The 23,225-nt window shown below is 40.8% G+C and overlaps 1 protein-coding gene across 2 annotated transcripts in view; it reads right to left on the reverse strand.

Annotated features, from left to right (window-relative positions):
* The window catches only part of AOPEP (aminopeptidase O (putative)), a 615,981-nt gene that overhangs the window by 547,100 nt on the left and 45,656 nt on the right, over nucleotides 1-23,225 (reverse strand). For both annotated transcript variants that reach the window (XM_073633214.1, XM_073633224.1), the window contains 2 exons: nucleotides 6,250-7,074; nucleotides 1,139-1,305 (listed from right to left, as the gene is read on the reverse strand). In XM_073633214.1, coding sequence (XP_073489315.1) covers nucleotides 1,139-1,305; nucleotides 6,250-7,004 — 922 coding nt within the window. In that variant the 5' untranslated portion in view covers nucleotides 7,005-7,074. The remainder of the gene's footprint in view (nucleotides 1-1,138; nucleotides 1,306-6,249; nucleotides 7,075-23,225) is intronic.

Genomic DNA, 23,225 nt, shown 5'->3' on the forward strand with positions numbered 1-23,225 from the left:
CCGGTTTTTTTTTTTTTTTTTTGGCGCGGGGTTCCCCTTAAAATCCATACCAGACCTGAAGGGTCTGGTATGGAATTTAGGGGGAACCCCACGTCATTTTTTTTTTTATTTTGGCCGGGGTTCCCCTTAATATCCATACCAGACCTGAAGGGCCTGGTATGGAATTTAGGGGGACGCCCACGTCATTTTTTTTTTTAAATTTTGGTTCGGGGTTCCCCTTTGGGGAATTCCCATGCCGTTTTTATCAATGAACTTCTATGTGTATTGTCGGCAATGCAATAGCCGCGGGTAGTTTTAAATGAGTTTTTTCCTTCAAAATGTCATTTTGCTGTCAGACTGTTCTAAACACAGGAAACATGCGCCCCTTTACAGGCATACTATAGACACCCCCCAGGTACGAAATTTAAAGGGATATTACACTTTTATTGTTTGACTTTAAGCATTATTAAAATCACTGCTCCTGAAAAAACGTCCGTTTTTAAAACTTTTTTTTGCATTGATCCTTGTCCCCTGGGGCAGGACCCGGGTCCCCAAACACTTTTTATGACAATAACTTGCATATAAGCCTTTAAAATTAGCACTTTTGATTATTCATGTTCGTGTCCCATAGACTTTAACGGTGTTCGCATGTTCGAACGAACTTTTTTCCTGTTCGCATGTTCTGGTGCGAACCGAACAGGGGGGTGTTCGGCTCATCCCTACTAATCAACCTTAATTAACTCCTTTCTTCCCATTTTCATTAGCTATTGTTTTATCTTCATTTAAACTTTTTTTTTTTCAATTTAATTTTTTTTTTTTGCTAGTTTTTTTTAGTGTCACATAAAATGAAAAATGTGATAAATTGAAGAAAAAAAATCTTTTTCATGTGCAAGTAACTTTGCCAAGCTTTGTACCAGAAACTTAATTTAAGAGCCCTTTCACACTGGGGAGCAGGCCGCGTTAGCGCTAAAGCGCCCCTAGTTTTAGCGGCGCTTTACCGCTGTTAGAGCAGCGCTTTTTGGCCGTTAGTGGGGTGCTTTTAACCCCGCTAGCAGCCGAGGAAAGGGTTAAAACCAACCGCAAAGCGCCGCTGCTGAAGCAATTTGCAGGCAATACGTATACAAGCGTATATTTTTTGATTAAAGCAAAGGCTACTTACCTTGACCACAGTTGGTTGGAGCAGCAAAGTTTTCACCGCTCATTAGCACAATAAATGTGCTGTCAGCTCGGACAGTTGCATGCCATGTTGACATTGCTACTGGTGGCTCTTGACATGGAAAAAGAGCCCTATTGTTGATGGGAGATCCAAATGTGTAAACACAAGGCCTAGTTACAAAGAAAAAAAAATACTCAACAAACAGATATTAGAATTTACATCAAATACGCACACATGTTTGACTCTAGATCGCATAAAATCACTATAGCCTGTCAATACGCCAGTGCTTTCACTTTGTACACAATGAATAACCTTGACCGGTCTTACAAACTCCATATGTACAAATTAAGATTTTGCTATCCAAGCAAATTGCAAACCATCTTAGAAACTCCAAAAGAATAGGCAATCTTTTAAAATAATTTTCAAAGCCAACGTGGCAGCCCCTTGCTGAGTTAGTAACTCATATTTTAATTCATTAAAGCGGAGTTCCACCCTGAAAAAAAAAAAAAAATCACCAAAAATCCTAAAAAAAAATTAAAAATAAACATTTGAAAAAAAAAATTTTTAAACTTACCTAAACCCTTGTTGCTAGGCAGTCTTCCTAATCTGCCTCTTCCTCTTCCGCGGTGTGTTCTGCTCCTCGGTGAGCGGCCCCGTTGTCTTCTGGGAATTGTGTGTGTTCCCAGAACACCACGGGGCCATTCACAGAGCGCCGCGTCGCTCGTGCGTGCACGGTAGGAAACTGGCAGTGAAGCCGCAAGGCTCCACTGCCTGTTTCCCTTACTTAAGCGGAGCTCCACCTTAAACAAAAATATTAAAAGCCAGCAGCTACAAATACTGCAGCTGCTGATTTTTGATAAATGGACACTTACCTGTCCCGGGGTCCATCGATGTCGGCAGCCGAAGCGATCGATTGCACGTCTCTTGGCTGCCCCCGCCGCCATCCTCGGTCAGGGAATCAGGAAGTGAAGCTTCACTGCCCGGTTCCCTACTGCGCATGCGCAAGTCGTGCTGCGCATCTACACTGGTCCCCGTTGTGTTGTGGGAACTGTGTGTTTCCCAGAATACAACGGGGGGGCGGGCATTTGCGGCTAGCTGCGGCTAGATATGCCCGGAAGTGGGTGCAGATACCTGTATTATACAGGTATCTGCACCCCCCTCCCCCCTGAAAGGTGCCAATTGAGGAGGGAGCGATGGGTGAGTCACACTTCTGTGTAGGAAAATTTGCATTATGGTATTTTTTGGCATTTAGAAGACCCTGGCTCTTAATAAGAAAGGGGACCCTACTTGCAAATGCAAGAAGGGCCCACTATCTGGTGACACTGGAAGCACTTGTGTTCCACAGTACATTTACATTAAAGTGATTGTAAACCATCATCTTGTAAAACAACCCATTCATTTTAAAATAGAAATGAAAGGCGAAACATTTTTGTATAGATATACAAAACAATAGATAGATATACAAAACAAAAACATTATAATATATAATATAATATAATATATTATATATCAGCTGCTTAAAGTGGGGTTCCCATTTAAAAAAAAAAAAATTAAAAGTCAGCAGCTACAAATACTGCAGCTGCTGACTTTTAATCGGACACTTACCTGTCCCTGGGTCCAGCGATGCGGGGGGATCGAAGCCCCGCTCGTCCCCCCTCCGCTCGGCGGTGCTGGCATTTCAACTGTGGGCGCCCGGCTGTGGTTTCACAGCCGGGCACCCGCCGCGCGCCGTCACTGGCCCCGCAATCATCTGGGACCGGTTACATGTCCCAGATAATTGACAAGAGGGGGGGGAGAGGCGATCTCCCTTCCTGTGCCGAGAGAAGTGACGTCAGGAGCCTAGGCACCGAAGGAGGCAGACTACGAGGGACCCCCTAGCAACAGGCATTTAGCGGTAAGTAAAAAAAAAATTTTCTCCAAATGTTTTTTTTTTTATTTTTTTTAAGAACATTACTAATTTTTTTTGGGGGGGTGGAACTCCACTTTAAGAGCTGGGGGAGGAGAAGCAGCAGCACACTGAGCTTGCCAGTGAATGACTGTGCAGGCAGCGGGGGGCGTGTCAGGACAAGGCTGTTCATTGGAGGAGAGCACACTGAGTTTCCAGCAGAGCTAGAGAATTGAATAGGTTGTGCTCTCCTGTTTAGTGTGGTCAGTTTTTAATAGAAAAGCAGAGAGACTAGCAGAAACACCAGGGATTTCACATAATGGAAGCAATACAAAGAGAACAGGCTACTTTCTCGTACAAGTACATGGTACAGCATGCACATATCAGGAATATGAAGTGTTGGGGTAACAAATGCTTTCACAAGGTAAATAATGCACAAGAAGAAAACTTGACTAGATCATCATGTTGCTCTTGTGTTTCCAATGCCACCCGGTGGTCAATTTTAAAATTATCTAAGGAAGAAATACTGATATTGTTCACATCTACATTGCATCACCAACAACAAAGACTAGAGTTGAAAAGTTTATATAGATTTTTTTTAACATTATTTTAAAACAAGAACATACATTTTATTTCTTCCCTATAAATTAAACTTGTCACTTTACATCGTTTATAAATTTAACAGTTGAGAGAATATGGTTGTCATACTGTTATAAATCAGCAGCTTGTGGAGGTTTCTAGGTTTATTTAGGTTAGTGGACTGGGGGGGGGGTAAAAATGTAAAAAAAAAACACTGCGCTAACTAGAGAAAGAGAGCAGCTACATACAGTGTGACAAACAACAGTGTAAATAAAATAAGAAAAATGTAGCGCATAGAGAACAAATTAAAATAACAAAAAATGGTGATGAAATATATAGTCCAAAACACCATAAGTCTTTCAACCAGATATAGTGAATATAGCTGATGAAAATAAAAATCAATAAGCCATAGGGCAAAAAGTTATTCCAAACGTTGGCAGGAAACTTCGTTATTCAGTACATGGGAACCACATCCAACCAAAAAACGGCATCAAATCAGAGAATGGTAGGTATAGACTCTTACCAGATCCGGTGGACTCCCCTGTCAGCGACATGGAGTCATGAAGGCAATATGCCACCCAGGGCGTATGGAAAGATGTCCGGACCGTCAGAACTTCCGAGTTGGACTTAACAGGAACTCCCAGGGTCATCAGATGAGTGCTCCCGGTGGGTACACAGATGGAAATCCAACAGCTATGATGTACTGCATATGGTGGAAGCTGACTTCTTTGACTGTGAACAGCTGATTTATAATGTGTAGTGTTCTGTGACAGATACTGCTGCAACTCCTTTTCACTGAGCCAGCAGTTTATACTTTCTTTTCTTTTCACTCTTCTGCTCCACACAACTGCTTGGAGGAAGGTATAGGGGGGCTCGTGACTCAGTTCCATTCAGCCCATATCATAACCCTGGTTCAACAGGACTTGAAGAAATCTGAAAGAAAAACTATGATCTTAAAGTATGCCCTCTGCAGGAAGTTGTAGGGAATTCTGCGTTGGAACTCACTTTTGATGTCCTCACTGACTCTGTGCCTGGACAGTGCTCCCAGCCTGCTCTCTTCACATTGTTTAACACAGGCTGACCTCACATCTGATGACCCTGGGAGTTCCTGTTAAGTCCAACTCAGAAGTTCTGACGATCCGGACATCTTTCCAGATATAGTGAATATATAGCTCAATCCAAAACATTTCCAAACAGAATGAGCCTTCAAGAAAGGTTAAAGCGGACCCCCTTCAATTCCCCCATTTTTTTTTAAACCCTTGCATACCTGGTGGTGTGCTCTGCAGATTTTAGATACTCACTCACCCAGTGGATCCTGCGTTGTCCTAATGAGATCCCCTCCTCCTCTGGCAGAGCCCGGCCCTGTGCCGCCATGTTTTGTATAATGTCATTGATCGGCTCCCAGCTCTCCCAGGTTCAGCCGGTAGGCCTCCCCCTCCTCCTTTGAGAATGAAAGACTATGCCTCCTGGGATATGAGAGGTACATATACCAGGCGGCCTAGGGAGAACAGAGCACACCATGTTGTTGGAAATTCCGAGCGTGTGTACGCGGCATAAGAGCATGATTACCCTACTAAAAATTGCCTGTGTGGTCCTAAGCTAAAATATCCTGTCGTGCCAAGTTTAAGTTAACTAGCCTATCAAAAGTTGGTAGAACAAAGTGTCATTAGAGCAGTGATGGCGAACCTTGGCACCCCAGACATTTTGGAACTACATTTCCCATGATGGTCATGCAGTATAGTAGAGCATCATGGGAAATGTAGTTCCAAAACATCTGGGGTGCCAAGGTTCACCTTCACTGCATTAGAGCGTCTATTTTTACACTGCCAACATCCAAAAAAATGGGCTTCCTAGAGAATCAAAATATACTTAAGAGTTAAAAAAAGAACCCCTAAAAATCCACAGAGTACATGATTATTTTCTGATGCAAGACAAGCTTCAGTATGCCTTTTCTTTAACCATACATCTACACACTGCCAAATTATTCTGTAACACTAGAGGCAAAAGGTAGATATATGTATATGGGACGATCCCTAGGAATTCTAGTAATTCACTAAATGAAATGAAGGAACAGATGGCACAGTATCTGAGTGTAGTCAACAATGTGTTTTACAACAAGCTGCGCCGCAGTTCTTAGACCTTGAAAAAAAAAAAAAGTCTAATGCCAAAAGCAAGAAAGTGTCAAACATTTATCTTTTATCAAAACAATCTAAAGTCCAAAAGTCAATAAAGGTGTTTAAAAAATGCAGGTACATACCTCTGATCACCACACCTGCCCTAACGTTCATATCTTAAGCTAAGAATCTCAGACAACTAATAACCTGCCACTCTAAAAATTTATAGACAGCTGTATTGTGAACTAGACTTCCTGCAGTCCCTGTCTTTTAAATGGTTATGTCTGAATAGAGAGGGATGGCAAATCGTAGCCTTTGATCCAAGCTTAAGGGATGTAATCCTGTTAGAACTGAATGTGCTATAAAGCTGACCTTCTTTGCTGTGATCCAGATTTGAAGCAAGGCATAAAAGGGATGCCGAGCATATTTACTATGTCTTAATGGCAGTTGAATCCACTCGTATTAGATGTCTCATGCTTGTATCTGTGTGACTTGACAGTAGCTTATCATATTTATTTTTTTTGGTAAGTACTGACCTTCCACTTTGGTCCTTAGTCCACTTCACAGACCTCCCATTTGCTGCTGTTTTATACCATATTCTTACTGCTGACGGGAAAGCACATGGCATCTTTACTCCAGCTTTTCTGATCTGCAGGCTCCATGAATCAGTAACAAAGCTGAGCTCCCCACATCCTGGTGCCCGGCCACGTTGAATGTAACAAGATAGTTGATCGCTCCAACGGCTTGCAGGAGAAGCTGCAAGTTCAGGTGGCATTTGAAGGCTTTCAGGGAATTGTTGCTCCAATCCATGATTTGACTGGGTAATTGGCACCGCAGTTACATCTACTTCTTCAACCTTTAACACAGTTAAATCACAGCAGTCCAGCACTAGAATAAAATCCCCACTCTTATGATTCCATCTGTCATAGCAGTTCCCCGAACTAGTAATCCCAGAAGTCTCTTTCCTGTTACCATGGTGATCACACTTATCAAAAGTATCTCTTTCACCTATAGCACACAAAGTGGTGTCTTTCATGCTACTATGTGACGAGCATATATTTAAATGTGACACAGAAGATTCAGGTTCTTGGACTCCATGGGCTTCATCCAGCTGAGATGAGTAAGCTTCACTTGTAAAACCTTCATCAGTCATAGTAGGCTGAAGGAATAACACAACACTACCCGATATAGTCTGGCTGTCAAAATAGACATCTAGGTCCAGGGCAAAATGCTTCACAAGAATGTGACTTGTATTAGCCATTAATGGCAAGTCATCAGTATCCGGATCCATCCTCAACTCTTTTCAGGGATAACAGTGTCATCAGCAGGAGAACAGGTGCAATTCAATTGCAAACTAAAATCTGGAAGAAAAAAAAAAGAAAAACATAATTTGAATAAAAAGCATAGATTTCTTTCTGACAGTTTCAGGCTGTTAGCCTCTCACACTGACTTTACCACCAGAATTGGTCTGATTGTCCACCGTATGCATAGGCACACCCTAATCACCCTGTGTGGTGCAGATTCCCCTGCTGCCAGGGCCCCCTTGTCACAGCCCCCCTACCTGCCATCGCTGCCGGCAAACCTTTCTCCTTTTTTGCTGGCTTCTACGGGCCTTTTATCAGAATGGAGAGCGGGGGAAGGGGCTGGTAAATATGTAATTTATTGGTCCCTTCCTTTTCTTACAGGTATTGATCACTCACTGTGTTCATTCATAACTTAAGCATAGTAAAATGATTTAATATGCTTCCGTTTGTAAATGAACAAGAAGTTGCTCAGCACAGAAAACTTCCCATTTATTCACTGTTCAGCACAGCTGAGTTTGCAGAGAAAGGAACTGGGGAATTTGTCCTCAGTCCCTTTCCCCATCTCAGAAGTGAAACATTAGCCGTCTGTTTAGACCCTTGATATTTCACCAAAGCCCCCAATGGTGCTCCTAAAAAAATTAAAAATAAATAAATAAATAAATATTGTAAAAAATGATTAAAACATTTGTAAAATATAATTTAAAAAAAAATAATAAAGATAAAAACATTCTAACACCATCTTCTGCCCTACTGACACCGTTCACTGCCCTACTGACACCGTCCACATTTTAATACATTTTACATTTAATTATAAGAGTGTATGTGTCTGTGTATTTTTTTCTATATATACATATGTGTATATGTTTGAGGTTTTGGGTGCACACCCTAATGCAATAAGCTGTGCACACCTTTGACTGTATGACACCAGTTGAAAGCTCTTGTGATGCTGTGAAATACTGATAAGTGTCGAGTTTGACTTCCTTTTGTCTGTCTCTTACTTTTGATATTCATAAACTAATAAAACCTAAAAAAAAAGCACAGATTGCAATAACATGCTCTAAGAGAAGAGCATGCAAGAACCCCTTACAGTGTTGGAAACATTATTTGCATGCCTTTTAATAGCCAACTAAAAGGAAAAGTAGAGTGGGTCACAATGACTAGTGCACTTAAAGAGGATTTCCAAGAAGTGGAAATTTATGACTCCATCATGCAACTGCAAATACATTATTATTTTTTTTGTTTTGTTTGTGATGTGGGAAGCCCCTTTCCTCCCCAAGATACAGCAGAAAATTAATCAAACCTCTCCGAAATGAGGAGAAATCTCACATCTGACAGTTCTCATGGAAATCAGGTGTCCCCATTGGATTAGATTCACTCACTTCCTGTTGAGGTGACAACTGTAGAACTTTGGATATCTCACACCTTTCTATTCCAGTTGCAACATTCCCTATAACAAATAGATAGGTTTAATCTCCCCAATAAGAACGAAGGGCTTCTAACCCTTCCACAATATGTCCAAAACTAGAAAAGAAAAGTTTGGGTTGCAGCTACTGTATATTTTATAATGGCATTAGCCAGTGCATTGCGAAGGACAACAAATATAAAAGAACTAAAGTTTAACCTGGGTGGCTAAATTCTAGCATAAATAGGCATTCCAACGAGAGAAAAACTGTCCTTTAAACAATATAATGCTGAAGGGTAACCATTGGCATTTCAATACTACAAGGAATACAAAAAGAAATGCAAGCATGCAATCAACACATAGCAGGAGAAAAAAATGAAACAAACAATCTCCCCCAAATGTTTAAAAAATGTATATATAATAAAAAAAAAAAAAACACAGCGCTAGAAAAAACCAACAAGAGCTGCAGTTCAAATGTGCAATATACACAACTATGGGAAAAAAACAAAGAAAAAACTGTGCTAACCCCTCATGATGTGTGATAGGGTGTATGTGAAAGGACACCAAATTGAATGTGAAAATATATATAGATCCTACAAAAATTGATTAACACAACAAAACCAATTATTAACAGTCCATATTAAGTGCATATGAATCAAAAAGGTGGTGAAAGCAGAAAATAGTGATAAATAAATATATAGGCAACAAAGTCCCAGAACCGGAAAAGAAATCTTCTAAAAAGATGAGAAGAGTCCCCGATTAGCTCTTCATAGGGATCAGTGAATAAAAGTGGAAAGTGGGAAAAACACCCCTTGCAGTGATCCTCCACCTTTAAGAATACATGCTTACCAGATAGTAAGCTCAACAAGCTCGTAAATAAACCAAGGACCCGATAACCAGCAGGTATTGGAGCATCCCTCTGTTAGCGTGGCAGATGGCAGGCAAACCAGGTATTTGCAGGACCTTGAATCCAGGTATCCACCCAGCATCAGGACATCACTCAGGCAATATGCCGCGGGCATACATGGGGAGGGAGGGGGTTGCCACAACCCAAGTCTCAGACATAGGAGCAAAGACGAGATGCCCATAGCGTAACTCCGTACAAATAATTTATTAATAACAAGTAGAAAACTTACAATTCAGCATAAAAGAGGAGCGAAATCGCCGGCCGGCTGGCGAGCGCCCATTCAGAGTGAAAAGCGATGACGTCAGAGCGTCAACCTCCCGACGTACGTTTCGTCTGTATCCGACGTCGTCTGGGGAATGGTTCCCCAGACGAAACGTACGTCGGGAGGTTGACGCTCTGACGTCATCGCTTTTCACTCTGAACGGGCGCTCGCCAGCCGGCCGGCGATTTCGCTCCTCTTTTTATGCTGAATTGTAAGTTTTCTACTTGTTATTAATAAATTATTTTGCTCCTATGTCTGTGACTTGGATTGTGGCAACCCCCTCCCTCCCCATGTATGCCCGCGGCATATTGCCTAAGTGATGTCCTGATGCTGGGTGGATACCTGGATTCAAGGTCCTGCAAATACCTGGTTTGCCTGCCATCTGCCACTCTAACAGAGGGATATCGGGTCCTTGGTTTATTTACGAGCTTGTTGAGCTTACTATCTGGTAAGCATGTATTCTTAAAGTGGAGGATCACTGCAAGGGGTGTTTTTCCCACTTTCCACTTTTATTCACTGATCCCTATGAAGAGCTAATCGGGGATTCTTCTCATCTCTTTAGAAGATTTATTTTCCGGTTCTGGGACTTTGTTGCCTATATATTTATTTTTCACTATTTTGGGCTTTCGGCACCTTTTTGATTCATATGCACTTAATATGGACTGTTAATAATTGGTTTTGCTGTGTTAATCAATTTTTGTAGGATAGATATATATATATATATATATATATATATATATATATATATATATATATATATATATATATATATATATATAATATAGAAGCCAAAGGCAAAGCATATTGGCCCTATAAAGGATAATCAGGGGAAGTTGATTACAAGTGAAAAGGAGAAGGCAACTGAATTAAAGGAGAAGTATGGCTAAAGCTTTTTTGGCTACACTTCTCTTCTGGATCAAACAAGTGCCACTCCAGGCTGTGGAAGCATCCCGACCTTCCTGGCAGCTGGTTCAGCCACACAGCTTGCCTGCTGGAGGGGGAAGTGCATGGAGTGGTGACCGAGGCTCCATTCACACTTAGGCGATCCAGAATCACGGCAAAACATGGGACGCATTTGCAATGTCATTATTTCTTAATGGCACCCCAAATGTGGTGCGATTTTTGCTGAGATTGTTGTGTGAAAAGAAGTTCCGAAACTTCAAGTCGCCTAGGTGTGAATGGAGCCTGACAGTCGCCACTCTCTGCTCAGAGCGGACTGAGAAAAAAGCGACCAGTGGTCATGTAATCGCTTAGTTCTCAGGTTTAGAGTCGGTGGGGGATAGCTGCAGCATCAGACCAATGCTGCTGCAGGGAGGCAAGTATAGATGTTTGTTTTCTTTACTACTCCCACACTTCTCCTCATTTAAATACATTCTTCTACTAATTTTTTAAAAAGGAAAAGGAGGGGTATAATAAACAAGACAGTATTAGTAACACAAAAAAGACTTGAAAAACGTAAAAAGTGATTGTAGGGGTTTCTATTTTTTTTTAACTATTAAACATGTTTTACTAACTTGCTCTGTGCAATGGTATTGCACATAGCAGCCCTGATCCTCCTCTTCTGACCCCCCCCCCCCCCATACACACACGCTCTAGGCTCTTCCATTTCTTGGTGCACCACCATAGGAAACCATTTCCTATGGGGGTGCACCAGTTGGCTCGGTTCTGAGCCGGACTGTGTGATTCTATAGACACACAGAGCGTGGCTTGGTCCCGCCTCCAGCTCCCTCCTCACAGGATTTGATTGACAGCAGCAGATGCCTCTGTGCCTGTGTAAAGCGGGAAAGAGAGCAGCGCTGGTTGCAGATGGGCACAGTGCTGGTTATAGGTAAATATATAGCAAGGTAAGGGGGCAATATACTTACTAAGATATTTTTTACCTTAATGCAGGGAATTAATTTACTAAGCTCTAGTGCAACTGCACAGACTATTTGCTTTTCAGTAAATCAACCCCAGTGTCTTTGGTCACAGCAAGCAATCCAATTACAGCTGTCATTTTTCTAGGGCAGGTTAGAACATCAAAGCTAATTCCTAACTGGTTGCTATGGATCACATATTTTCTTTTTTTTTTTTTATCCAAGGTACTGTAGATCAATTTGCTGTGACTATGACCATAGAAACTGGATAACCTACAAGCATAACAGGTTTTTTTCAACCAGTGGTATGCGCAGGTATATTGCTGAAAGATTTTAGTGGATACTTATACCTGCTTGTTAAATTATGTTTTTTTTTTTTGGGGGGGGGGGGGGTTCAGATAAAAACAAAACTGTTTATACAGTCTAATAGTTGCGTTTTTTTTTTTAAATGTTATATATAAAATACAGTATCTCACAAAAGTGAGTACACCCCTCACATTTTTGTAAATATTTTATTATATCTTTTCATGTGACAACACTGAAGAAATGACACTTGGCTACAATGTAAAGTGTTGAGTGTACAGCTTGTATAACAGTGTAAATTTGCTGTCCCCTCAAAATAACTCAACAGTGCTGGAAAATAATGGTGGCCACACAAAATATTGACACTTTGGGCCCAATTTGGACAGTTTCACTTAGGGGTGTACTCACTTTTGTTGCCAGCAGTTTAGACAATAATGACTGTGTGTTGAGTTATTTTGAGGGGACAGCAAATTTACACTGTTATACAAGCTGTACACTCACTACTTTATATGTGAGGGGTGTACTCACTTTTGTGAGATACTGTATATATTGAACTTTAACAAAATAAAGAGAAAACAATAAAAGTGTTCTCCAAGAACATACATTGGATCACATGACATGTACAAAACCAGCTTTACATATTAATAAACATGTTATGAAACCAAAAGTTTCTGCGACTTTTTCTTCTGGAGCACACAGAAGTTACAGTTATTTTTATCATAGTAAGTCAAGGAATTAAAGAGAGAAAGTTAGTTTGAGGGTAATTTTATTTTACTTTTTTTAGTTTTTAAAGTTCACCTTTAAGAGCATGTTACATGTTACATGTTATACCCATATTTAGGGTGTAACATGTAGCATGCAGCAACCTCCTGCTTCCAGCACTCCCTACTTTGTGATAGCGGGCAGGGGATCTGTTTCCCACACCTGCTGTCAAAATTGAAAAACAGCGGAGCCCTGCACGACTGCATCATTCACTTACAGTTCCCGGTAAATGCACTAGACTACAAGTACCGCCAGCCATTGCGGCTGACGGCTTTTAGTTCTCAATGAACTGTGAGGGCGCTGGTGAGCGTTCTCATAGTTCATTGATTGTCCTGCCAATCAGTAACTGCCTGTAACAGAGTTACAAGCAGACAGCTTACTGAGAGTCTGTAGGATCCTGGCATTACACCCATGGGTGCAATGCTTTAAAGGCTGTAGAGTAAAAAAAATAATATATGCATTTTTTTTTTTTACCTGCAAAAAGATGGCATTTTTTTTTTTTTTACAAAAGGTGAACTTATCCTTCAAACGTATGCTTTATATCTTTTTTTTTACTACTTTACTTTAAAAATAAATGTGTGCATCTAAAGCTAAAATCGTTTTAGTTTTTGGATAAAGTGTGGAAATGTTAATCTGTTAATCTGTGTGGAAATGTTAAACCCCCTGTTTTTGGTGCTGTGTGTGTCCCTGCTGGGGAGTGTCACCCTCTATTTCCTCTGGTGACCATTGTCACTGGAAAGGAAAGCAATGGGAAATTCAAAATCATATACAGGTGGTCCCCGGGTTACAAACAAGATAGGGACTGTAGGTTTGTTCTTAAAGTGGATGTAAACCCGAATTTTTTTTTTTTTTTATATCATACTGTAGAGTATAAAACTTCCTATCATTTGAGCAGGGGTCTCAAAGCATTTGTTACCCCAACACTTCATATTCCTAATATGTGCCTGCTGCACCATGTACTTTTATGAGCAAGTATCCTGTTCTATTTTTATTGCTTTTATTGCTTCCTTTGTGTAAAATTGCTGGTGTTCCTGCCAGTCCCTCTGCTTTCCTATTAAAAGCTGACCTTACTAAGCAGGAGAACACACCCTGGTCAGCTCTCTAGCTATGCTGGGAACTCAGCCTGCTCTCCTCCAATGATCAGACTTGTCCTCACACACCACGGCTGCACAGCCATTCACTAGGAAGCTCAGTGTTCTGCTGTGTATCCTCCCCCAGCTCTTATGCAGCTGAGAGCAGAGGGAATCTGATCATTTATAAAAAAGGGAAAAAACGTATTTATAATGTTTTTTTTCTATACTGTATCAATACAAAAATGTTTTTCCTTTCATTTCTATTTTAAACTGAATGGGTTGTTTTACAAGGTGATCGTTTCCAATCACTTTCAGTTCAGCATTAAACGTTATCAGACTGGGAGTTGGATTTCCTCTGACTGCAGTTCACAAAACACCTGCAGTCACTCAAGTGCCAGCATCCAGAACAAATACTGCAAATGGAATGCAATAAATGGGAAAAGCAGTATGAATCACTTTTTTTACTTTCTTCCGAAGATGTGCAACAAAAATAAATATTTTCTGCATGAAAACAAAATGAAAGCAGGCGGAAATGTATTATTCATCTTTAAAATTCATATTTTTTTTTGAAGGCAAAAGTGTAATATAACGCAAGGGATTTATATACTTTGTATAATAGGACAGCTCGCAGATCACCACTTCTAGTAAATTATGAGAAAAAGAGCCAGTTTACTAGAAGTGCATTCTAAGTATTCCTCAGAGACTGTGTGAGAAGATTTTTCAAGTTTATAGTTAAATATTCAAGGTATGTCATTACCATCTTCATAGCAGAAGGCCCATTAACATTCTGGATAATGATCTTCTGATTGCAAACAAAGTGTTTTCTCTTTGGGAAAGGAGATATGAAGTAACAGCAAAGCATGATAAGAACATTAGATTTGCCGATGTACAGTAGGAAGACATGACCAGATTTGCAGAGAATGAACTGTTTATTTTGTACAACCTCTATAATGTATTTGGGACTGGGACAGAGACTATTTAAAGTTGTTGATACCGAGGAGGTAATTTTTGAAGACAGCTACACAGTCAATATGATGCCATGCTGCTTTAAAGTGACCCTGCCCCGAGAGATGTATGGATTCTCCATCTGAAATCTGATCTCCATCTGATGCTTGATGGCTGGCTGTGCCTGACTTTCATTACTTTTAGCTACAGACCTGGGACCAGCATGTTATAACTGAGCATCAGAATTTCTTATGTTTTAGCCCCCATTTACACTTGAAGGTGACCTTAGCCAGGCGTTTACTTTCTTTGCATTTGTAGCACAGAAGCAGAATCGTGAGTTTTTGGCCCCTTGGACGATATGTGTCAAATACCGGCAGGCCATTTCATGTGGGCCTCAAACCTTTCCTGCAGCTGTGGCACCCCTTCATATCCACCCCCACTTTGTCTCAGGAGTCAGCAACGAAAGGAAGGACAGAACTCCTCTGCCAGATCCATGCGGTGGCAAGAGGCTTCTACAAGTCCTGCATCTCTCTTTGCAGCTGCAATGCCCCTTCATCTCAGCCTCCCCTGGTCTCATCAGCATTCAGCAGATTGCTGCAGCTGACTCTAGCACCCTCTTGTACCTCTCCAGATCCTTCACTTTCTGCCTCCCAGTTCCACCCTTAGATTCTTCCCGGCAGCAGCACAAGGTAAGGAGGTGCACTGTGAAGTAAGAGAGGGTGGGGGACTCTTAACTTCGGATGTTGGGAAGGCTCTTGATTGCCATTTGATGTGTGTGTGTGGGGGGGTGCTATGGACATCTAGTCTTAGAGATACAGCAGGTTCTTTGAGAGCAACCATAATGCTGATGTGGTCAGCGATGACACTGAGTTTGACACCCGTGCCTTAGACTATTAAATGGGAGCACATGACAACGCATGTAAACAAGTTTTTTTTCAAGGCACGCCTTTTAAAGTCTATGAGGCCTAAAACATGCCAATGAAACAAGCAACACAATGCTCAGGTAGGAAATAACCTATTGAGAATAATGGGATTCTTCATGTTCAGTATTATCACGCTTTAGGAATCGCTCAACAAGATGCTTAGGTGTGAATGGGGACTAAAAGGAGAAGTCATTAAAGTGATTGTAAACCCTCATCCTGTAAAACAACCCAATCAGTTTAAAATAGAAATGAAAGGCAAAACATTTGTGTATATATTAAAAAAATATATATATATATATATAAATACCTTTTTTTCCCCTTTTTTTATAAGTGATCACACTCCCTATGTTCTTAGCTGGGGGTGAGGAGAAAAAGCAGCACACTGAGCTTCCCAGTGAATGGCTGTGCAGGGGGGGGTCACCTGTTAGGACGAATCTGATCATTGGAGGAGAGCAGGCTAAGTCTCCAGCATAGCTAGAGGACTGACCACTTGTGTTCTCTTGCTTAGCGTGGTCAGTTTTTTTTATAGAAGGCAGAGGGACTGGCAGGGACACCAGGGACCAAGGAGAAATACAAAGAGAACAGGATCATTTTTCATACATGGTACAGCAGGCACATACCAGTGATATGAAATTTTGGCTTTAAATATTCTTTAATGATAGCCTCTATTATTCTCTTATGGCAGGTTCCTTTTGAGTAATCAGCAAGTGTATTACGAAGCAATTATCCTTATAATTGAAAATGTCTGAAGAGACACTTCAGTGGCAAGAGTTAAAAGGGCTGACAGAAATTTCACAGTATCCTATAGTAATCAATCAGAATTCCTTTTATTGAAAATTAGGTAATACATGAATTCAAATTGTGTGGCTACTGCAGTTTTCATGTTCCTGTATAGGCTGTTTTATGTGCTGGCATCTAACAACCGGTTTCTACCTATTTCTTTCACCTAATTTACCCTAGCAAGATGCAAGAGAAGCTGATCATCATGCAGACAGTAACAGCTGCCACCCTGGGGAGAGAAATGATGCCACAGAAAAAGAGACGGAAAGCCAACATTATGCAAGATCCGTTACTGCCTTTAGCACCGATGTCTCCCTGTAGCTTTCTGTCATTTCTTCAGCAGCAATGGTCACATAATCAAGCATGTAAATGTCAACTGTTTGCATAAAAGCAGGCTTCAGCATACTATTAGATGCTCCTCCATGTTACATCCAGGACACCTCTGAATGTCTAGGCAAATTTTAATATGCTTAGACATATGCTAGTCAATCCCACAATGCTTTGAGAGTAACGATCAGAGATGCAGACATGTGATGTGTCCTAAAAATTGGAGGAATGTTGTTTAAAGTGGCTTTTCACTAAGTTTACAAGTTTTAATGAATACATTCCTGACATGTCACATTGGGGTTGATTTACTAAATCTGGAAAGTGCAAATTCTAGTACAGCTGCGAATGGTGGCCAATCAGCTTCTAACTTCAGTTTGTTCAATTAGGCCTTGACAAAAAAAAAAAAAATGGAAGCTGATTGGTTTCTATGCACAGCTGCTCCAGAATTTGCACTCCAGTTTTGGTAAATCAACCCCAATATGTCACGAAATACCTTGAATGACCACTTCAGAGATCAGCCTGTACCATTCACAATTCTTTACAATATCCAAACACATAGTTCTGCAATTGTCCCTTTCCATTATGACCACATTTCTCCTTTTGTCTGATGCCTTAAAAATCAGATTTTTATTATTACTCAGATCAGACAAAGCCTTACATTGTGGGGGGAGTTAAAGTATAATTCCAGTCAAAACCTAGCTAAGCTAAAATCTACTCCCAAACCAATTCTAAGTCTATTCTATCTACCCTGATCTACTTCTACTACCTATTCGGAAGTCGCACTGGTTCAGTCACATGATCCGATTCCAGCACCCACTTTGGTGTAGAGGAGGGACAGCTAACAATGGATGCTCCATAATAAGCCGCCATCGCTAGAGAGATCATGTGACCAAACGGAGTGAATTTATAAGAGGTAAGTGTAGACATATTTGCTTTTACAGGGTAGATAAAATAGACTAATGCTGCGTACACACGAGCGGTTTTGCCGTCGGAATAAACTCTGAAAGTTTCTCCGACGAAATTCCGCTCAAGCTGTCTTGCATACACAAGGTCACACCAAAGCCCGGCTGTGAAGAACGCGGCGATGTACAATACGTAGGACGTGATAGCGCGTACAAGGTCTCATACTTGCTTCAGACCACGCGTCATTTTTGGTGCGTCGGAACAGCATACAGAGGAGTGGTTTTTCCGATAGTAATTAGTTTCGTCAGAAAAATATAGAACATGTTCTCTATCTAAGTCCATCTGAATTTTCGACGGAAAAAGTCCGATGGGGTATACACATGGTCAGAATATATATTTGTCATCGGACTTTTTCTGATGGACATTCCGCTCGTGTGTATGCGGCATTAGAATAGGGGTGGAAATAGGATTTTAACTTAAGTAGGTTTTGATTGGAATTAAGTTGGAGTAAGGTTAACTTTGTGAATTAGTAATAAATGCAATATAGTAAGACATTCATTTCCTTCTTGCATATTGAATTATTTCTCCAAAAGAATGGTACTGTAGGGATATCTTTATATCGCAAGCCCGCTAAGGGCAATATTATGTTGTAGTACTGCAATTTATGTCTTCCCTGAATAACAGCACTTTTAATTTGAAAAAGTCACAATGCAATACAGTAAGACATGCATTTCCTTCTTGGATATGACCCCATTCTCAAAATATACTGAAGCCCTAAAATATAACCCTAACCTCTTCACCAACCCTTAACCCCTAAAATATAACCTTATAGCTGAACTCCTGGAATCCAGCCACTGCAGACACACTATGGGTTAAGTCAAGTGAGGCGCATGGCACTTTGTGGACATATCTCTTAAATTTATATCTGACAATGTTATATGGTGCTCTTGGAAGATACACTATGGGGCTCTGAGATGGAAGATACTGTGTTCTCGCATACAGCATTTCTGCCTGCCCCTTCCCTCTGCTGCCCATTTACAGAAGCCCTTGTATTTTGTGAATGATTTCACAAAAAAAAGCGTTCTGTGAATGGGCACAGCAACTGCATGCAACTCTGCAGCTGAAGATGCGGAGACCAGAAGATCCAGTGTTGGAGCTCCAGAACTATAGCCAGCGCTATTCTTTAACCACTTGCCGACCGGCCACAGTACATATACTGCGGCAGGTCGGCTCTATTGCACGAAACGACGTAGGTGTACGTCATTTTGTGCAATAGACAGCGGGGGCACACGCGCGCTGGTAGGCCAGAGGGGGAGCCAATCATCGGTCTGGCAGACACAATGTCCACCTCTGACAGGGGAGGACACGGAGATCTTCTGTTCCTGCTAAGCAGGAACACAGATCTCTGTGTTCATCCAGTGAGTCCATCCCCAACACAGTTAGTAAGCACCCCCTAGGGATACACTTAACCCTTTGATCTCCCCAGTTAACCCCTTCCCTGCCAGTGTCATTAGTACAGTAATGCCGCGTACACACGGTTGGACTTTTCAGCTACAAAAGTCCGACAGCCTGTCCGACATACTTCCGGCGTACCTTCGGCGGACTTGCGGCAGACTTTCTAACGAACGGACTTGCCTACACACGACCACACAAAAGTACGACAGCCTAGTACGCGGTGACGTACACCAAGTCCGACGAGACTATAAAACGGAAGTTCAATAGCCCGTACGACACCCTTTGGGCTCCTTCTGCTAATCTCGTGTTTATCTCGTGTTAGTAGAAGTTTGGTGAGAGACGATTCGCGCTTGTGAGACTCGTATTTTTCAGTTCGTTTTAACTGTTGTTCAGTCTGTGCTTGTGAGGTTTGTATCTGCTTTTCAGTGCGTTTGGTCAGTTGGCATTGAGAAATCTTTGTTTTATTGTCCGCTCGTTCCTGATTTTCAGGTCGTTCTTCACAGGCCTTGCTGTTCTTCAGTGCGTTCTGTTAAGTGCGTTCTGACCAGCCGACCGTTTTGAAGCCATGTTACCTGTACGTACTCGTCGTCGAGCTCGTGCATTGTATGTGCTTGGTGTTGTAGTTTATTCTTCAGACCAAGACCAGTCCATGAACAGGGCGAGGAGGAGTTCATGGACCAAGAATTGGTTGCTCCAGCGTGACCAGTTCTGTCACATGCCATTGCTCCGTGAGATCCGTGAGAATAATCCTGAGGATTTCAGGAACTTTCTCCGGATGACGGACCCCGTTTTTGACCGTTTGTTGGCTTTGCTGACCCCCTATATCAGCAGGCAGGATACCTGCATGAGGCAAGCCATCACTCCGGAGCAGAGGCTAGTTGCCACGTTGCGGTACTTGGCGACAGGGAGAAGCCTGCAGGACCTCAAGTTCTCGACAGGCATCTCCCCCCAGGCTCTGGGGATCATTATCCCAGAGACCTGTTCTGCCATCATCCAGGTCCTGCAGAAGGACTATATTAAGGTAAGATATTTTTCTTTTATTAGCATCACATGTTCTTTTATGTAATCTTTGATAATGTAATGTATTTCTTGCTTCAAACACTACTTACCATCATTGCAATATAGTGTGAATGTCCCCTTTTTATCCTCACACATGCTGAATTTTTTTCCTGTTATTTTTTGTCATGCATGTATATTTTCCTTCAATAACCTCCCCAGCATGCAATGATGGGAACATATCCACCTAGTCTACTCATTTTGAATGTATTTTGTTTGAGTGTATTTAGTGTGCTTATAATTAGCAATTAGCTAGATTTACCAACCCCCCCCCCCCCCAAACTCACTCCAAATAGTGTGCTGATAATTAGCAATTAGCTTGATTTCCCAACCCCCCCCCCCCCCACCCTCGTAAAAATTTGCTTGAATGTTCTGTGGTGTTGATTTGTCTAAAGCAAATATATGTTGCACTTTGCAAAATGCATGTGCACTCTACAAGTGCATTTGTTCCAGTGCTTTAGTAAATGAGCAGAAGCTCTGCTGATTTCCATCATCAAATCATATGCAAGCCACAAAGTGTTTTCATTAATTGCCCTTGCATGTGATTGTGTACTCCTTGCAACATGAATGCCTTTTTACCTTACCTCATTTACTGTAAGCTGGTTAGCAACTGCACCTGCAGAGTGCGACAATTGCAGTCTTGTAGCCTTTTTAGTCCCTAAATTCCTGCGTGTCCTAAAAGTAATCTTTTTTAGGGATTTCACAACCCCCTAAAATGTAATCAATGTTTCATCAGAGGGGGTGAGCAATCTGATAAGTGTGCCTTTCCATATTAGTTATTCCAGAAGAATTAAATTATTTAATGTTATACTGATGCTGGGGAATAATGTTTTTAATTGTATAATTTTCTTGCAATGTTAGCTTCAAAATTAATGATTTTGGTTTTCTTGTTTGATTCCCCAGTTTCCTTCAACGCCACAGGAATGGCAGACTGTGGCATCCCATTTTGCCAGCCGTTGGGACTTTCCCAATTGTGGAGGGGCTATAGATGGGAAACATGTCCACATCGTGCCACCACCCCATTCGGGGTCATACTATTTTAATTATAAGGGGTTCCACAGTATTGTTTTAATGGCGGTGGTGTCGGCACACTATGAATTTTTATATGTGGACGTGGGGAAGAATGGCCGGATGTCGGATGGAGGAGTATTTGCCCAGACGGAGTTCTGCCAGCGTCTCCAGAGTGGTGGCCTGGGATTGCCACCTGATGCGGATAACGTGGAAGGACTCCCCTTTGTCTTCATTGCCGATGAAGCCTTCGCTCTCAGCAAGCACCTCATGAGGCCATTCCCCCAAAGAACCCTCACCCCGGAGAGGAGGGTTTTTAATTTCCGGCTGGCCAGAGCTAGAAGAGTGGTTGAGAATGCGTTTGGAATTCTGGCCAGCCGGTTCCGCCTGTTTCAAACATCCATTAATTTGGCGGAATACAAACTTAATTTTATAATTTTATCGTGCTGCATTCTGCACAACTTTTTACACAAACATTCTGTAAATTATATAGGAACAGTTGGGCCTGAGGCCGGACTTATAGATGACAACCTTACGGGCCTGGATACTGTCCGTACTGGCTTGGCCCCCCAAAGTGCCCGTCAAGTTAGACAGCAATATGTTAATTATTTTATGGGTAGGGGGGCCATTGCAATGGGCCAGGATATTTAATTTTTTAAAATAAAAAAAATATTGATGAAATCTGGAATTATATTTATTGCTTGCCTTTCTTTTGGGCTTTCTCCTAGGTTATGGTCGAGCAGTTGTAGTGCCAACTGTATTTTCCTTTTAAATGTCTAAATAAGCTCCATTGCCACTGTAAACAACTTTTTTACAATTATAACCAAACTGATACTGAGCATTGAAATAACAAACCACACATTTATTTAATTCCTATAAGGAGATGTTTTTATTAATCGTTGTTATGCATTCAGTTATGCATTTAGTAGAAAATGTTCATAGACAAAAATATAATGATATCTTAATAATTAGCAAAAATATTATTATATTTAAATATTTCTACATAATCCACAAAAAAATTTTTTTGCCTTTTTGATTTTCGCAAACAGGCTTTTTTTGATTTTTTTTTTTTTTTTTGGTTTTTTGGAAAATCAAGTTTTTTCATTTTTTTATTTTTTTTTTGAAAATCAATATTTTTTTTTTTTTGTTTTTTTTAAAATCAAGTTTTATCTTTTTTTTGGTTTTTTTAAAATCAAGTTTTATCTTTTTTTTGTTTTTTTTAAAATCAATTTTTTTTTTTTTTTTTGTTTTTTTCAAAATCAAGTTTTATCTTTTTTTTGGTTTTTTTAAAATCAAGTTTTATCTTTTTTTTGGTTTTTTTAAAATCAAGTTTTATCTTTTTTTTGGTTTTTTTAAAATCAAGTTTTATTTTTTTGTGGATTTTGTATGTATTTTCTAGAAACAGCCCTCCTTTTTTAAATTATGTTAAACAGCCATATATGTTCAGCCAAAAAAAAAAAAGAGAAGGCCCAGAATGGGGTCAGCAAAACAGGAAATGAAGGACATGATCGATGTTTTGGGCTTTCAAAAAGGGCATTTAGATTCTACCCAAAACATCAATCATGTCCTTCATTTCCTGCTGCATACGATCCAGCCGATTACGCATTTCATCGATCTCCCTGTTCCAGGCCATTATTTGACCAATTAGCCGTTGGGCACTGTCTGAGGTGAAATAGTCACTTCTTGTACCTAAAGTGGAATGAAACCAAAAAATGTGTTTAGAAATATGCACACATACATAGTTTACCTTACCATAATAAAGCTGTTGTCTCAGACACTGACCTGGTGGGGTGCCCATGTAGCATAATTCCTCCACATCCTCGGGGGTGGCACTGTTGCTTGAATCAAGCACAACCAGATCCCCTAAAATAGAGTAGAAAAATTACATTAAAGAAAAGACAGCCATGCATAGATTACCGTAAGCTGGTGTGTCAGACACTCACCTGGTGGGGTGCCCATGTCGCCCACCTCTCCTTCCTCCACATCCTCAGTGGGACTTGGGCTGATTTCCCAATCATGTTGTTTGGCTTGGGGTGGACTGTCTTCTTGTTGGCTGAGTGATTTTTCCCCTATGTGAAACAAAAAATTAGTAATCTACTTAGCACACAGATATTTTAGTACATAGTAATTTTCAAACATTTGGAGTGAAGTGGTTTGTGTAGAGTTCCTATTTTACCTCAATATTAAAAATTATAAAGACATATCGGATAGATAGATATCTAGATATCAATATCTCGAAATATAGT

This window comes from Aquarana catesbeiana, linkage group LG01 (genome assembly GCF_042186555.1).
Source record: "Aquarana catesbeiana isolate 2022-GZ linkage group LG01, ASM4218655v1, whole genome shotgun sequence".
NCBI lineage: Eukaryota > Metazoa > Chordata > Amphibia > Anura > Ranidae > Aquarana > Aquarana catesbeiana.